This window comes from Lutjanus erythropterus, chromosome 16 (assembly GCF_056507025.1).
Source record: "Lutjanus erythropterus isolate fLutEry1 chromosome 16, fLutEry1.hap2, whole genome shotgun sequence".
In the NCBI taxonomy this organism is placed as follows: Eukaryota; Metazoa; Chordata; class Actinopteri; order Lutjaniformes; family Lutjanidae; genus Lutjanus; species Lutjanus erythropterus.
The window spans coordinates 20,038,186-20,056,248 of NC_139332.1; the positions used below are offsets into that span (position 1 = coordinate 20,038,186).

General features: G+C 39.0%; 1 protein-coding gene across 4 annotated transcripts in view; it reads right to left on the reverse strand.

Moving 5' to 3' along the window:
• spire1a (spire-type actin nucleation factor 1a) overlaps positions 1–18,063 on the reverse strand; it is a 37,722-nt gene that overhangs the window by 18,834 nt on the left and 825 nt on the right. For all 4 annotated transcript variants that reach the window (XM_084738860.1, XM_084738859.1, XM_084738863.1 and 1 more), the window contains exon 2: positions 12,816–12,847. In XM_084738860.1, coding sequence (XP_084594986.1) covers positions 12,816–12,847 — 32 coding nt within the window. The remainder of the gene's footprint in view (positions 1–12,815; positions 12,848–18,063) is intronic.

Below are 18,063 nucleotides of genomic sequence, written 5' to 3' on the forward strand. Positions count from 1 at the left end.
AATAATAAAAGTATTGAAAAATCCTCTTTTGTTTGTACACACATTTCCTTCAGGGTTTCCACTTCAACTGACACTTCAACTTCTTTCAGCGCCACTTCAAACACTGCAGAGCGCTCTTCATTGTTTTCTATAACGTCCAGCAAGAGAGTTGCGACAGTGTACAACTGCTGTGGCTACAAGGTTTGCACAGGATTTGAATGTGGATATCCTTCATGGTAACTGCTGGATGTGTTGTGTTTGTTTGTGCCACTCTGTGGTAGAATTATTTTCTGTGTTTACAATGTGGAACAGGTTCCAGTGTTTTTACAAAGCACAACAGAGCATGCCCTTAAAACAGTGACTCAAGAGCTGGCTTTATACTACAGCCAGTGTGGACCCATTAAAAATTGCACTATTAGCCCTGATACCAGCTTTAACACGCAGAAATCCTGTGATGACAGTTATTCAAATTAGAATTATACAGCAAATGACAGCTTGGCAACTGCTCTCTACCATCTTTATAATAAGACAGCAGCACTGCAGGTCTAAATGTGCCAACAATAAGCAACACCTCAAAGCACTTCTGAAATGGCTTTGTTAAGATAATAAAATGATAAGCTTGGTGTTTCTATAAGTGCTGCATGCTGTGAGTCATTACTGTACTGTATGTTCTTATCCAGGAAGGAATGGAGTGACATTGTTGAAAAAGGGAGGTGTCCAAATAAAGCAGAGGGTTAATGTGGGTGATGCCGGTGTTGATGGGCATGGCTGGCTGTGGCTGGGAGCGGTGCCAGGGAACAGCACCTGGCTGATGCGTCTCAGAGCGTAGCGCACAGAAGAGAAGGGTGTTGACTGAGCATGTTGGGGCCCATCGACTTCAGCAACCGAGGTGAAAAATCATTACTGACATAATATAACTGACAGGCCACACTGAGTCTAAGCTCACTATGATTTTCCCTATACTTTGCTGATCTCTGAGTAGAATGGCAACATGAGCTAATAAATTATTTTTACTTTTGTGACAATGTTTTTGTTCAGGTAATCCAAAAGATGTTCAAAATCTTTGTTTTCATTAAACATCAAACATTTAATTTTATTTTACTCATGGATCAACTTGGTTGAACTCAGATCCATATTAAACTTCTTTCTATAAATACCATTACTTAGTACAGCAAAACCATGAAAGTAGCATCAGTATCTCTTTTGAGTGTTCCAATACTAGCCTATCGATCCATATTCTTTCCTGGAGAAAGATCGGTTTCATGATATTGTACTTTTATCATTTATCAACCATCTCTGTGTGCAGCTGATAATCCTGTTCCGGGGGTAAAATAAATACTCTATTCCTTAGTGTCTTATTATGTAACCTTATAATCCATCTGTAGGACAACATGCGCTGCAGTGGTGGGTGGAGATCCGGGGGAATGCTGGAGTGACGGACGGCAGAAGGTCTTGTACAAGGGCCACAAAATCAAAATTCCACATTTTTTCAGACTTAAATGTCCAGACTTCTCTGTATATTTTCAAGACCATACTAAACTTTAACATTCTGATTATGTTTGCTATTGTGTTGCCAAATAATTGCCAGTAAATAGTAGCTAGGTAAAGTTAGCTCTATGGATGTCCAGAATTTTAAACTTGGATACAGGACTAGTATAAAAAAAAAAATTGATACCAGAGTAAAAAGGTAAAAAAAAAAGTCCTTGGCACACAAAGTGGGGTGATTTTTATTTATTTGTCTATGCTATATGTAACACAAAGACATTGCAGCATGCTCTTTCAAAATAATTTGGTCACTTCACAAATATAAAAATATTTTTCCATACTCTATTTTCTTCTTTCCATACATATCCATGCATAGAAATTACTCAAATTTAAGCCCATACTGCAAAGGAACCCTGTGTACAATAAAATAAACTAACATCAAAGATCAAGTGTGGAAAATCCTGTTATATCCATGTCTAAGTTAAGCAGTTGCTTCAGACTATATTAACAAATGGGGGACATGGGAAGGCATGAGAAGATTTATCCAAGAGTTATTGTTTAAATCCAATTTTCCTGCCAACACAAAACGGCTTGTAATAATTAACTGGTTGGTGGTTCAACAGTAGCTAACACAGAAAGCGTCACTATTCAATACATCATTAACTGAAGCTCCCAGTGCAATAAACTGGCTTATGTTTTCCCAGGTTTAAGGGCACCAGAGCATAAATAATGGCTTGCCGAATATGAAGTCCCGAGCGTAGACAGTAAAATGAGTGGATGGAGCGTCTGAAAAGTGAAGCCACTGCAGAGGTGCCTTAAACCTGCATTCCTTCTAAAGGTCAGCAAGGGTCAACTCAACTGGCTGATTGTTCTTATGAGAAAATGAGCCTACATCTTGCTTGACTTATGACCTCAGTAAACCGTTTCCTCATGAGCGTGTGGTCCTTCTTCTTCGATAAAGCACGATATTCATTTTGAAAATTACGGTCCTGTTTGAAGTAAAACAGACAATCAAACAGGGTACACTTTAGAGCGGGGCTACTGTGTGATTGATGTGTCATCTCAGTGAGTCTGTCCAGTTCAACGTATACAGTAGGGTTCACGAAACTTAGATCAAACTGTCAAACTAGGCAATATTGATCAAATATTCATTTAGATTCTGTTACTAAATTGGCTATTTATCACTTAAAATGCTTTCAGAAGCATTTTAGTGTAGCTGTCATACGAGAATGATCCTCAATATTTCCATGCTTTGGCTGCAAAAAACAAGATGGCAACGCCCATACTGCAAATTTCAAGGCTTCAAAATTGTAATCCACAAACCAACAGGTAAAGTCAGAGTGGCTTTATCCATAAAATAATATACTATCTATGGCCCAGACATAAATGACTAGAAAAATACAATTGAAAGCTGAAGAAAGTGAAGTTCTGAGTCTATGTCACATGGAATAGGGAAGAAGCATCTTAGTCATCAGTAACCAGTATCCTGCTGAGCAAGGGGAAGAAAAGGAACAAGGAAAAACACCGCTAGGTTTTCTAATTACACATCACAATCTCATTGGAAGATTTGTGACAGATGAATAGAGTAAAGCAGCAGTGGAGGAATGAGGAAGGAGGGGGGACAAGTATGCATATCAACAGTTAGGAAAGATGGGCAGAAAATTTGCTGCTGAGTTTCAGAAATGGGCAAAAATGTTTGGTTGCAAACCACTAACTGAAACCAGGCTCCACCCTGGGTAGGTGGAAGCCTGCCACGAAGGATGAGACGCGCATATGTTGCCATCGCTGCGGTCTTAGCCAACCACAGGTAATGCCGGAAACCGCCTACATTTTCAAATGGTTCCCAGGAAATGCAGCGGGATGAGTCATCTGGGTGTCAATGAGAAAAAATAGTATCACTGAGATTAAATTCAGCTTTACTGCTGTGCATTTCAGAGACGGGATTACTACTTCTTGTTTACTAAATACACAAACATCAGAACCAGTGTGTAACATAGAAAATCCATTCAGAATATATTCCATCCTCTCTAAGAAAGTTTTCCCACACTCCACAAACAAATAGTGATACTAAGCTCTTGCATGACATCATTGGTAGTGCTTCAGGCTTATTTTTTTTCCAACAATGAGTTGTTTTATACAAGAGAACCTCCTTCTCCCATGAAGAACCAGCGTCAGAGACATCATCTTGAGAATCAATGACGAATACGAAGTGAATTTTTTACTCATGTATAACCTTTGTCTCCTGAAGGAATGGTGTGTTTCTTATCAAATATTGAACATCACTGACAGAGCTGGTTCCCAAGAAACATAACTAGCAAAAAATAATAAATTATTGATAGTAAGACTTAGAATGATGAGTAAAATCATACAAGTGAATGTGGAAAGAGAATCCTCATGCCTGACCTTTTTTCTCTAAACATGGCCTTTGTGCCCACTCAAAGTAATTAGAAATCGTTTTTCCATTTAACCAGTTAAAATGGGTCAAGCTGCAGACTTAGCAAACACAGGCCTATTGACAACCAAAAAAAAAAATTAAGAGGGATAATTTAAAACATCTGCTCGGTCTCATTTCAGTACAAACAGCTCAGACAGGCAAGCAAGCGAGTTTGGTTCCTCACGATGGGTATAAATTCTGTCTCTGATGATGCTTTAAAAACTCATGCAGCCATTGGCCCCCAGGCTGGGCTTTCTTGACCAGGACTTGCTTAGGAAAGTGATTCATTCTGAATATGACGAGCCCTGGTTAGATGAAGGTTAAATAAATAAAGTAAAATAGCACCTTTCCTTCTTTTCCTCTGTGCCTAATATTTTAGTTGGAACAATTGAAAGCTCAGATATGCTGCCATTTTAATTTATATGGGACAAACTGTAATGACACATAGTCCTTAAATGGCAAGGCTAAGCTGAAAAAATGTACATATGCATATTCTCTGTTATATAAGCAGTACAAGAGGAGCAACCATGATGGGGAAAGCATCAGTGAGTCAACCAGTACGCAGATGGGCAAAGAATGAGTGGATTGTGTTAAAGAGCACCATTAACACTCACACAAACACACAAGAAAGGAAAAAGTCAGGCTTATGTGCTGTTGAGTCTTTTAGCACACCGATGAGTTTACACAGGAGTATACAACTACTCCTAGTTTTCCATTAATGAATTGTCAATTCATATCAAGTTCACATATACAAACATTGATTCTACCAATAGGTGGGACCGACAGAGAACAGAGGGGGGAAAAAAAAAAAATCAAGAAATTTGAATTTCTATTTCTACACAAACATCACTTGCACTAGTTTCACATCTCCTCATGCATTTGTCGTATTAAATTGTGAGTCGAGCATTATTCTCAATTACTCAGCTGTTAAGTTGCTGCAATCTAATGCAGAAGAGCTAAGTTGCCTGTTATGTTAAATTGCTTGATTAGCAGGTGTATAGCGTTAATTGTGTGAGTCTTGCAACATATGCCCCAATTTGGCAAATGCTACGTGACAAAATGATTTACAAATAGAGATGCACCGATTTCAATTTTCTTGGCCGATTCTGATTTTGAAGGGTCTGACCTGCCAATTCTGATTTTTCAACTTTTCTTGTAAAATTTAAATGGATGTTCATAATAAAACACTGACTATTAAATATTCATTAAATACTATTTCAATTTTCTCCAAAGTCCTACAGGTTACAGCCAGGCCTTATTATAGTTTTAAATTAAGATTATGAATCGGGTTGAAGGCGATCTCGCAACATCATGGAATCTAGCGTGATCTCTTGTGGAAGCAGATGTAAACAAACCGGAGACTGACGCGGTGCAACAGTTTGCTGCAATGAAACTTTGGTCAGTTTGCCTTCTGCGCGTATGACGTGACCATCATGCAGAACTCGTGTGTGACAATGACGGGCACAGAATCGGATATGTGACACTGACCGGCCGGTCACCGGTCAGGGCCAATCACGCTGAAAACCGGCCAGTTCCAGTCTCTGGCCAGCTGATCGGTGCATCCCTATTTACAAAAAACGGATACTTCTGTCTCGTCACTTAAACTAATCAAAGTGAAATAAGCATGTGACCTGTTTTGAGCCGACTACTCGAAGGATTGGAATCAATAAGCAGAATCAGAATCCTTAAAACCCAAAAGACACCTCACCCTACATGCAACACTATGAAATGAATGAAATGATGAAATGATGGAAAAATGAAAGTACATGAAAGGATGTGGTAGAAACCTGCAAAGGCTTATGGGAAAAAGTATCACGTGTTAAAACTATCATTCCAGTATTCATTTCAAAGTCTGTATGGTCTGCAGCCTGACATAATTTTTGGGTTGGAGTTAACGCAATCACACTCTTTCCTTTGCAGTTGCAGCCCCAGGCGTCACTGTCCCCATCTGATCTGAGTTCACAAAGCAGTCAGCTAAGCAGCCTTCAGTATTCGCTGTAGGAGTCAAGCAAAGCCATCACAACTCAGACAGTTACATAACCAGAGCCAAAAATCCAGAGGTCTCCACTGCAGGAGCGGATGCTCAGCCTCCTCCAGTCTGCAGCACCACTCCCAGAGTTCATAGTGGGGCAGAACACGATACTGCTCCGCCATATCTTCTGGTCAAAAACTGTTGAGTTTGCATTTATCTGTGAAGTCAGCTGGAAATCGCTGAGGACTGAGAAAATGTCCTTCTGGATCAAGCGGTCATCACTGACATCATGTGTCAACATCTAAAACCATCAGTGACTATAGGCTATAAGCTGATACTGTGGATGCAGGAAAGAGAGGAAATTCAAAGCTACTTAAGAGAAAACTCAAAAGTTGGCCGCAGTCCAAACAGTAAGCACACATGTAACTGAAGAATCAGTGGTCAAGGTTAAGCTGTCTTATAGCAACACATGGTGCAGATACAGTTATTGCATGTGCCAAAAACAAATCTACAGAGTTCAATTTATTCCAATACTGCCATTACTCATCAGCTACAAGAGCTCCTCTTGCTGAGTTTGTTCTAAAAAGTTGACAGAATCCCCACAGTGTCTCTAAACACTACATAAATCTGATTGGTAGCTTGTGTAACAGAGAGGAAAAAACACAACTCCTCACACAAACCCCATTTGTCTCATTCCAAACACCACTGGACTTTCCAGCAGCAACTGGAAACTATCTGTGACAAAAGATCCGACAATTTCATAAACTTGACAGACTGAAGAGGAGAACTCAATTCATCTCTTAGGCCTGACTGGGCCAGAAAAAAAATGAGACATAGATTTCTTCTTCTTGATGGGTATAAATAGAATAACTTGACTCAAATAGCTCAAGACTACTCAATAAACTGCATTCCTGTGGCTTTGTGTTTGTTGTGAATATCCCTGTGTAGGCAGAAATGTGACCTGGAGGTGCAATATGAGCCGCAAGGGTGCTTTTAAGTGAGGCTGTCAAAGTCACAAAAATCAATTAATCGATTAGGATAAAAGCAGGATGTAACAATGAGGCCACTCGTAAATTTCAGACGCGTAGGGATCATACTGGGTGCCAGTCTGTCACTCCAGGGGATGATGTCTGAACTCAAAAACCACAGACAGCTGACCCAAAAAAAAGAGTCTATGCTTGCTTGTTATCCAATAGCCCAAACCAGTGGTTTTCAAATTAGGGCCAAGGGACCAACAGGGATACTTGAGTGAGTTATAAAGGGTCCCAGCTAAAGGAGGAATAGAATTTACAAACTTTTATCGCATTTTTTGGATGTTTGGATGACAAGGGAAGAAACATGGTTGGTCATTCACTGACTAGGAACAGTTGATCTTCAAACCTAAAAAATAAAAACATTCAGAGGGGATTCCTTAACACAAAATCCTTGCAAACTGGGGTCCGTGGTCTAATGTGCATCTATTTGGGGGGAAGTGGTGGGAAGTTACTAAGTACAAATACCTTGTTACTGATTTTTCAGGTATTTGTACATTATTTGAGGTTTTTTTGACAATTTTTTTTACTTTTACTGCCTACATTCTAACATAAATATGTGTACTTTCTACTCAGGCTCATTTTGAAAAACTTATTGATTCTTTTTCTTTTTTCTGATTTCAAGCTAAATGGATGAGACAACACAATAATATTAATAACAAAAGACGATTCCTTTGTGTATCCATTAGTGCATATCACACATGACAGATGCAACGAGACAAAAAATATATAACAAAAGTTGTAACAGGAAAAACAACGTAAAAGACGTAACCAAAAGACATGTGCTGTAAAAACACTAAAAACGAGGCAACAAGACAAAAAGGATCTAACTAGACAACGTCATAATACGAAAAACTAATTAGATGAAAAAGATAATAAAAGACAATAAAAACTATGTAAAAGATGTAACAAGATAACAAACGAGAAGGAGGATCAACCAGAGAAAAGGAGGTTCAGGTAGATTTGCACGTAAACAGTGCAAATTTCCTTCAGAGGGTTAGTTTTTATTTTTATACTTTGAGTACAATTCAGAGCCTGTACTTTTTAACTTATACTTGAGTATAAAAAAGGTGAAATTGTATTTCTGTAAGTCTTTTTTACACAACTTTCTGTACTTGAGTACAAAATATGTGCATTTTGCCAACTCTGCTTGTCATGAAAGATTTTGGGAACTCCCAACTTACACAACAACTGTACTTATATCAAATTGATACATATAAAAAAAAAATCCTAACTAAAATTCTACAGCCATCATAAAAATTCTGTTAAAAAAAAAGACGTCTCTCTCTCTCTTCAAATTTCTGACATCAGAGCTGAAAAGGGTAAGAAATAGTCTTTGTAGAGCATCATGGCCTGCAGTGACTGGTAAAAGCAGGGCACCCAGACCGCTGCACACACACTGAACACAGAAGCCTCACATGCAGACACATGCAGCCCCTGTTCAACCAGCTGCAGCCTGGAAGCCAGCACTGTATACTGTTTACATGCAAAAATATGCACTGCTCCACTGAATCTGAGCCAAACAGCCAGTGGAAAGAGGATAAGTGAGATTCTTAATCTGGAATTTAACTTTGTAACAAGGAAAAAACAGACATGTGAGTGAAGAACTCTTCAAACCTGGGGTATGACGAGTCAATATTATTATGAGAATGAGAAAATAGCACATTAACTTCCATTTGCTGACTGCCTCACTGAGAACTGAAACCCAAACTATTAGGATCTGTTTCAAAATCCAAATTTTACCTCATGCGTGATGCTGGCAAACTAATTGTCTTGGAACCTGCCTGTAATAGGATACTACAACTAATCTCACCTTAATCTACTTCAACTGAGGACAAAGTGGGTTAAGCTTGTCCTGAAGGCTTCAACAGAAGGTGCACGTCTCACACAAATTCTTTTCCTCTAAATATTTAGCACTACTAAGCAAGAAGATGACAATACAGCCCCAAAAAGAGGAAAGCCAACACATCAACAGCTTTAATGTCAAGTGACAAATCGGTATCTTGTTTGATATCACCGATGATGAACTTCTTCTGTGGTCTAAGTAAGAGAAAGTGGGTCAACTCATCACAAGCTGGTGATTAGCTCCAAAAGACTGGAGTGTGTAGAAGCAGAGATGGTTATGAGAGAGTGGCACTGGCTGATTGGTTTATTGGCTGACTCGCTTACACAAGGGATTGAGACACGACACACACAGGGCAAAACATGAAGAACACAGAGCTGGGGCCAAAAAGTAAAAGAGCATTCCTGTGTGTTATCAATTAATAGGGCAGTGCAGCATTTGTGTGAGTCCTTGTGGGCACAAAATCAAATGATCCAAAATGATCTGAAAATAACTGGGTCATGGAGAAGCAACAGAGCAAATTTATAGTTCCGGTTGATGCCAACAGCTTCTGAGAAAATAAAATTACATTAAGCACAAAAAATAAATGAATCAAAGAGTCTACAACTACTTCTCTGACATGGAGTCCCTATTTTTAGGGACAGCTGTGCTTTAAGCTATACAACAACATGTTCACAATGACAATGATTGACTGGCATGCATGACATGCCGTTTACAATCTTAGTTCAGCATGTTATCATTTGCTAATTAGCACTAAACACAAACTACAGCTGAGGCTGAAGGGAAGGTCATTAGTTTTGCAGGTATTTTGGCCATCCATTTCTGCATAATATGCAGGATTTTTCTGCCAAATGTATAAACTAACAATGATCTAAGTCATCACTATGACCCCCTGGGAGAATGTGGTAGTGTCTAATTCTGCAGAGACCCTGCCCTCTGCCTGCACTTTCTTATTTTCTCATATTTTGCTGTGTTCAGGACATTTCTGGGCTTCAGCATTTGGGCAGTGGTGTGTAGCCTGCAGACAATACAATACACAGGTTTTGTGGTTGGGTCTCTATTAAAATAAAGCGACCAATGGCTACACCAAATTCCCCACCTCTTTCCTCTGCTCTCTATCTGTGAGAGCTGCAGTGAGATGCACACACATGGGCAGAGCAGACTGAGGATCTGTATTTATACAAAATCCGGTTTTGGGCAGAGGTGGGGCTGCGTTTACTTGTCCTTTAGAACGTAAACACCGTGAAACAATCAGAAAATAGCAGTTTTTATTCCTCTGATTCACTGCTTTGTTCTTGCCAACGTGGTCTTTCACTTCATTCATGATCATTACAACAAATACGCTTAAATTCAAAAAACTCATGGCATTCAGTCCTATAGTGACACATTTCACTAAAAACCAAAAATATCAACCTGCTGGTGATGCGATTGGTAAAGTATGGTCTGTGGATCATTAATGTCTGTACCAAATACCATGGCAATACATTCGGTAATTGTTCATACTGCTATTGTTTTTTTATTGCACATGGCTGGATTTGGAAAAAAAAATAAAAATAAAAAAAAATAAGCCACTGACTCTAACAGAGAGCTCACACAAGTGACATCTGTGCTTCAGCTATCAGTCAATGAGACTAGAAAATAATAAATACATTTTTCAATACAAGGTGTGACCTCCAGGTTTTGCCACATGGTCGACTGTGTGGGATCATCACATTGATGCACTGGGATAATCATTGTGCAAGATGTTACACCTTTCCAAGAAACCAACAAGGCAAACACATTGTGTTTATTCATTGTAACATGGTACAGCAAAGGCTTACAGTAGGCTTAGATTTAGGCTGAGCAGCCTGTGGTTCAACCATGAGATTTCATCCATGTTCTGACTGACTGTCAGCTGATATGGGGGAATTTTATTTCCCACTAAGCCATGCAAAACACAGACATACTGTGCATGCCTGAGATCACATGAACTACAAGACAAACATGAAGGACGATCGGACTGCTCAGAGTTGACAGAGCGCTCTCTGTGTAATTAGTCTGTGTACACATAGTGAACCTCTGAAGGAGACTTCAGTATTATATAATGTACCTTTCCTGGCCAAACCAACATTGTCCACATGTCGTCTTCACGTGCGTCTGGTGACATGATGGTGTTTAATGGCATAAAAAGTAATGCATTTCTTAACAAAAAGAGAAGACAAACAAAGATATGTTCTCGTTTAAGTGCTCTTCTGCATTAGCGTGCAGCACACACAATAACTCCAGAATAAAGTGAAGAGTGCCATTAGTACAGAGCTCACTCCCACTCACTCATGCTTAGTGCATCACAGGTCAGGGCTCAATCACTGGGACAAACAATTGAAAGGATGTCACATATGATGTTATATTTGGATAAGTAAAAATGTTTTTTTTACAACTTCCTGTGTAGGTGCTGAGATCATGTTCCTTTTTAGAGGCAAGTTTATTTTGTGTGTGCATGTCTACACACACCGAAAAATCTAAAGTCTAAAATCACATCTGGTTCCCATCTGTACCTGCTGAGCACCACCTTATTCACATTTGTGACAGACCAAGCAGATTTCTACCAGGTACTAAAGAGAAAAAAGGTCCGACATGCAAGAAAATAAAACCACTTTTTACATTAAAAGGGATAGTTCGGATTATTTAAACTGAGGTTGTATGAGGTACCAGTTACAGGAGATAGTGGTTGGCATGACCCCCAGTTAGGAAAAACAGAGGGGCAGCAGTGTGGAAGGTAGGGGTGGCAGAAATGAATCGATTCTCTTAAGTATTGTGATTCTTTTTACGATTCCTAAATTGTTTCTTAAATCCCTGAATAGATTTTTTAAATATATAAATGACTAGTGCTTGGTCTGTTAGCTTGATGCTAACACATGATGGGAATTTCCATTGACACGCTAACAGAAATTGGTATCACAATTGCAGCAATATCATCTCAGACATACACGTTTTACTTCACGTGCTTTATTTATTGTTCACTACTTGATGAGCAGGAACAGCTAAATGTGGAACTTTACTTCAGAAAGAATAAACTTTTTAATGAATTTGAAAATTCTAAATTCAAAGACTGACTGACTTGTGATGTGCATTGTTGTTGGAAATATGAATCATGATACACAGTCTCTCAAAGTCTGAAGGTTCTCAGTCATCTAGGTCATGGTATTCGTGGAAAAGGTTGTTGTAGGCAACTGGACTTGGTAGAGTTCTTGAAGACATTTTGCTTCTCATCCAAGAGGCACTGAAGGAACTGAAGAAGCTTGGATGAGAGGCAAAACGTCTTCATATTCATAACACTAATACTAATACTTAAGAATCACAATACATATTGAATTGGCACCAAAGTATCGTGATTGTATCGAATCAGGGCATAAGCATATTGTCCCAGCCCTTGTGGAAACTAAGCGATGTACTGCTGTGGAGAGGGTCAAATCTTGGCAAAATGACTGATTTTGCCTAGGGAGTTCGGTTGGTTTGGAGAGAGCAAGTTTTGGCTTGTATAATGACAGCTTCCCATCAGAAAAGCCAGTCTGACAGCAAAGTAAAGCAGTGAAAACATTTGAAATACAGCATACACTTAAACTGATGTTGATTTGGCTAAAACACCCTATGTTGCTGACCCTGTTCACAGCAGTTCATTGCTCAGTTTCTGTGCTGGTACTCCTGTCAGCCACCATCTCCTACAGGTGATACACTGCCTATAGATAATTATCCCATACAACCCCACAAAATCTGAATTATCCCTTTAATCTTATTGTCTTCTTCCATACAGCTCGATATAGAGGAAATGTTTTTCTCAATATTACAACACAGTGGCTGCACATGCCTATTTGTGATGTAATTGCTCACTAATAGCATCAGTGAAGGACAAGCTGTGAAAACAGATTCTGAAATAGAGTTGTCTGTGGTAACATGACAGTTGAACTAAAAAATTCATGGAATGAAAAGAAATCTGATGACTAAGTTACAAATCAAAAGATAGCAGAGTCTTTCTTGAGTGTAATAAACTGCTGGAACTCCAAGTGTCTAAAGAGACTGTGATGTGAAACTCACCTCTAATGACGTGGGGCCTGATTCATATTTATCTGTAATGACAGAACACAGAGAGAAAGAGTTATTAATGCTCAAACACTGTGGTTATTAATTGTGCAAGTGGTAATTTGCAACAGACAATGAGCAAATCAAACACACCCTTGTAATTATTTATGTGTGTGTGTACTGCAGGGTTATTCAAAACATCTTTAAAGTGAACTGACAGAGATAACTCATACCTCACAGAGTGTTACAGAACATAAAATATTAAACTTATCGTGCTTCGGGGAGGAGACTAAATATAGTGGGAGCTGAAAAGCATGATTACTGACAGCACCAACATGACCGTGAAACTGGTGAGTGAATAAATGATTATGTTTTCCCTGCAGTCACTGCTGTACACTGCCTGAGGCAAATTGAGGTGTCAGAACAAGCCGCTGGGGGCTGGTTACAGCAATAGGACTGTTCATTCACACTAACAAGAAAGTCAGCCAACCATTGCCTCCCATTCATTTCCCTAAAGCCCCCTCTCAAAATGGAAAGTCAAATTGAAGGAAGCAATATCCCAAATTTGACTGGGATCATTTTTTAGACCTCAGCATTGGTTGGGAGTGTCACAGTACTCCAAAACCACAATTTGATTTGACTTAAACAATTTTACATTTTGCACTGATGAATACATCATTGTTAGACTATCAAGTCTTGACTTGTAAAGATCAACAGATTATTGGTTTTATGCCCTGACAACTGTCATTAACATTTTCAAACTGTTCTTAAAGTTTATATGATATCAAGTGTGATATAACAGCCGGTAAGCTACTCTGTGTCGTCTTTGAAGTGTTGTTTTTTTTTCGTCGGACACACGCTGGATGCCACAAGAGGGTGGAGGTGGAGGGAAAACAAACACTTGGAGACCTGCCGATCCTGCCTTTTGATTCCATTCTTGAAACTGAAAGCTCATTTCAATCATTTTGCAATTTAATATTGAAACTGCAACACTCCAAGTGTCTAAAAAAGTCCAGTACTGGTCGGGTTCTATTCACTATAAAACTTTTTAAACAATACAACAAATCACAGGAACTTAAATGTCCCTTATTGGACAAAAGATAAAACAAGCACAAAAGCTTTGACAGTCTTATCTCTTGTTCTCATACCAGTTTTACAACACACCTGTGCTTCTAGATTTTCGTGTACAAGTTAAAGTACATACAGAGTTCACTTTCATTTTTGACAGCTAATCATTCGCAAATAGCGATTGGAACACAGGATAAGTGCCAGAAAGAGTATCATCAGAGGTTAAAGTACAAACAGAGCAATTATCTGTAGACTTTAACTCCAGTCCAGACTATGAAATTAGGTCTTTGCTTATAAATGAGACTCTTTGGTCAGATGTGCAATCTCTCTGAATGCTAGGCCTAATATAAATAGCCCTGTCACAATAGCTGCTTTTGATGGACAATATATTGTCCCAGAAATAATTGAAATAAATGATTGCGACATTTTAAAACCTTTTTAAGCCACTGATATAATGATCATATAAAAATATTGCAAGTAAGAGCAATGCCCTTTTAATTCTTAAGAATATTCAGACACTTGAAAGTGGAATGTGAAAAATAAAACTATCAGAAAAATGTGTCTTTTTCTGTTCTTTCAGCTTATAGATGCTATGAAAAAAGTTAATTCTGGCATCATTTTGGCCAAAAATGTTAGTGACATTCTTATGTAAACAAACATGCATGTAAACAAAAGAGCAATACTGAGGTCAGCAAAAAATATCTGTCCATATATCGCAGTTCAGTTTAATTTCTATCAATCGAAGGAGTAAACTTTTGATTTAACAGGAATTCTTCACTGCATGCAATGACATTTTTTTCTATACAGAGATGGAAAATATTTGTTTCATAGGGTAGCTCAGTTCTGTGCAGGTCACTCTGAATTACAGCTAACAGACCGAAGAAAAAAAATAAACAGTCATCCACCAACGCTCATCTGGGAAACACTGGGTCCTCTGTTTGTCCCAGCCAAGGAGAGACGGCTTGGCCAGGGCCCTTGTCTCTCCTAGGGAAAGTAAGCCACAGAGGGCATATTTGGAGCAGGGTGCAATGTCACCCGGACTATCCTGTTCATAGAAAAAAATATCCACCTCTGTGCTGTTGGAAGGGTTTCACAGACAAAATGATGATTAGATTTAGTATTTTCCAACCAAATTCAATCTTAAAAGGTTTTATCTTTTACCCATCCTCCAATCTAATAAAAACACCCTTATTTCAACTAATTTATGACACAATTACATTCCAGTTAAAATACTGCATGCACCAAACTCCTCTGTACTGTACTGAAGGCATGAATCACTGAAAATCTTGGGGTAAACAAGTGTCTCATCTTGATGCAGCATTCAGGCTACCTCCAGGCAACGTGGAGTGGGAGTGAATATTCTATGTGAATTGATCTAACGGCAGCAGGAGCAGCGAGCGTCTCGCATCAACTCAGCCCGAAATAACACTTGACTTTGACCGTGCTGCTTATTAACCTGATTCTGTTTGCTATGCATCACAAAAATACACACTTGTTGTGATTCCTTGCTAGCTGACCACAGCAGCAGTGTAGGAGTCTATCATCTTGATGCATCTTGATACAAGCAAAAGGTGTTGGCTAAATCATGCCTCCTCGCCACGCACTCATTGCGTAAGCACTGATTTTCTGCTGAGGGAGTAACCTCTTCAACTAGCCACTGAGCTACCCGAAGCTTAATAGGTCTCACGTCTCTCTTATCGCCAGGCCTAATAAGAATCAGGACAGCTGTCCCAAAATACCTCAGCCAGCGGCCAGAGGAGCAGCAAGAGGACTCTCCCCATAATCTCCAAACTCATCTGTAGGCAGACTTCTAAAGTCTCTGCATCTAATCATCACGTTTGTTCTATTTCTGGCAGTGCCAAGATTCTCAGCAGCGCTGGCTCAATGCGTTTATACTGAGTGTGTAATTTCCTCATACACAGCAAAGCAAACACGACTGGTGGGTTAAATATGCTGAGATGAGATGAAGGAGAGCTGGACTGAGGGGTTAGCTGAAGAGAAAGACTGGGGGGGGAGGGGGAAATAATAAGTTCCCAGGAGAGACAGGACATAACCTCTGCGCCTGAGGCTGTGCTGACAGCCACACCTCCTCCTCCCACACCCAACTTTATCGCTCACATATTAATGGAATGCAGTTAAAGACGACACAAGGCTTTGAGACACTCTGTACAGCTCTTTACACACCTGAATCTGTGTACTGAAACAAACCTGTACCTGGAAGCTAATCTGAATAGAGAATTTGCTTTAAAAATACATCACAAGGTCTCAGTTGTTGTTAAAAGCATACAGAGCTGTTTTGGTGTTTTGTGTAATCTGGAACTATTTTACACCAAAGTTACCAGGTGTTCACTGAGACACAGATGTAATGGTAGTTTTGTCAGTAGTTGATTGCTTTAAAATCACATTCCAGCTATAAATTTATGTTCCATTATTGAAAGACAGCAGGGTCAAAGTCATTTGGACAGAAATTATTTGATGGGGTCTTTTAAATAGAGTTGCAATGACTATTCAGCTAATTAATTAAAAGAAAATTAGTTGCCGGCTATATTGATATTTGATGAATTGTTTGATTTTGCTGGTTCAGGCCTCTTAAATGAGACAATTTGCTGTTTCTCTTTGCCATTCATGATAGTAAATGAAGAGTCTTTGGGTTCTGGACTGTTGACTGGACAAAATAAGCAACTGACGATGTCACTTTAGGAGAAAGTGTGATAAGCATTTTGTCACAATTTCTTGACACTATAGATTTAACAGTCAAGAAAATAATCAGCAGAATAATCAATAACTCAAAGAATTGTTAGTTGCAGCCATACTTTTAACTGCATATCCCCATCCAGGAGGCCAGACAGGTAAATTGTCGCTAGGTAGATTAGGGAGGAAACTGATAGCGATATATGAATTGCTTGGTCTATAAAATGTCAGAATATAATTGAAAATCCAAGGTGACGTGTTCATATTGCTTGTTTTGTTCAACCAACAGTCCAAAAGCAGAGGGTATTCAATTTAGCACCATAGAAAGAAACCAATGAAAACAATCAAAAATTGACATTTGAGAAACTGATACAAGAGAAATACAGATCTTGCTTAAACGTAGAACAAGACAGAAGTCAGTGGGCCAGTATTATAGACACATAGCAGGGCTATTTTAGCTATTTAGCTTTATTATTATTTTATGGGCAACAGCAGCAATGTATATCTGACCCCTTTTCTTAATTTAAATAGTTTAGTTTGATTTTTTATTGCAGTTATCTAATATTCTTAAAAGTGCTATTTTGGACTATAATTACAGAATAAAGTATATCAGCCAATATATCAATAACAAGATATATTTTCCTACCTATAGTTGGCATCAGCCCCAAAAATCCAGTATTGACTGGGCTCTAGTCCAAAAGGAAAACTTAGAGAGTTGGCATATATTCAGATGAGGAGCTGGTACCACTGAAATGTGGACATTTTTGTTTAATATTTGATTTAAATTGCTTAGAGAATTATTGTTAATGGGTGCTAATTAATTTTCAGTCAACTGCCAAATCAATTAGCTTAATCATTCCACCTCTGAGTGAACATGGGACACAAACCTGCTGCAGGAAAATCACCTCATGAACTGCACACAGCTGAGGGGATGTATGCTATATATGCATGCAGGCATCCAGCTTATTGTTTTTTTTTAACAAGCTATATGAAAACGTGTTACCACTGTACTTGAAATCTCCCTCAGGTGCATTCAGTCCACACCGAGCACCTGCTCTGCATAACGGATCCCCCCTCCACATTCATCTGTGCCTTTACCTAAATGTCACAACACAAATAATGGGGCTGTTAGCAGCAATATGACTCATCTGTGTGTCTGGCGTTTTGCCACTTTTTCACTGTAGCTGTGATGCTGTAGTTATATAGCTCTGCTCTGGACTGGACCCAAGGTGCTCTGCAGTTTGAACGCATCACATGGTTCATTGTTTACTGAAGCTAACTGACCCCTCCAGGAGCATTTCAAACCTTACAGAAAGCAGCCATTGCTAACACACCCGTCTGAAGGAAGCAGTAATAAGCACCATGCTCATGATGCAAACATTAGGTTCTGTTACGAAAGCAAACCCTGTGCGTTAATAATTGATCACACGTCTATATTGGCATTTGATTTTTCAGCGGCTTTGCTGTGATCTGTAATGTATTATTTATTAACAACCGCACTGAG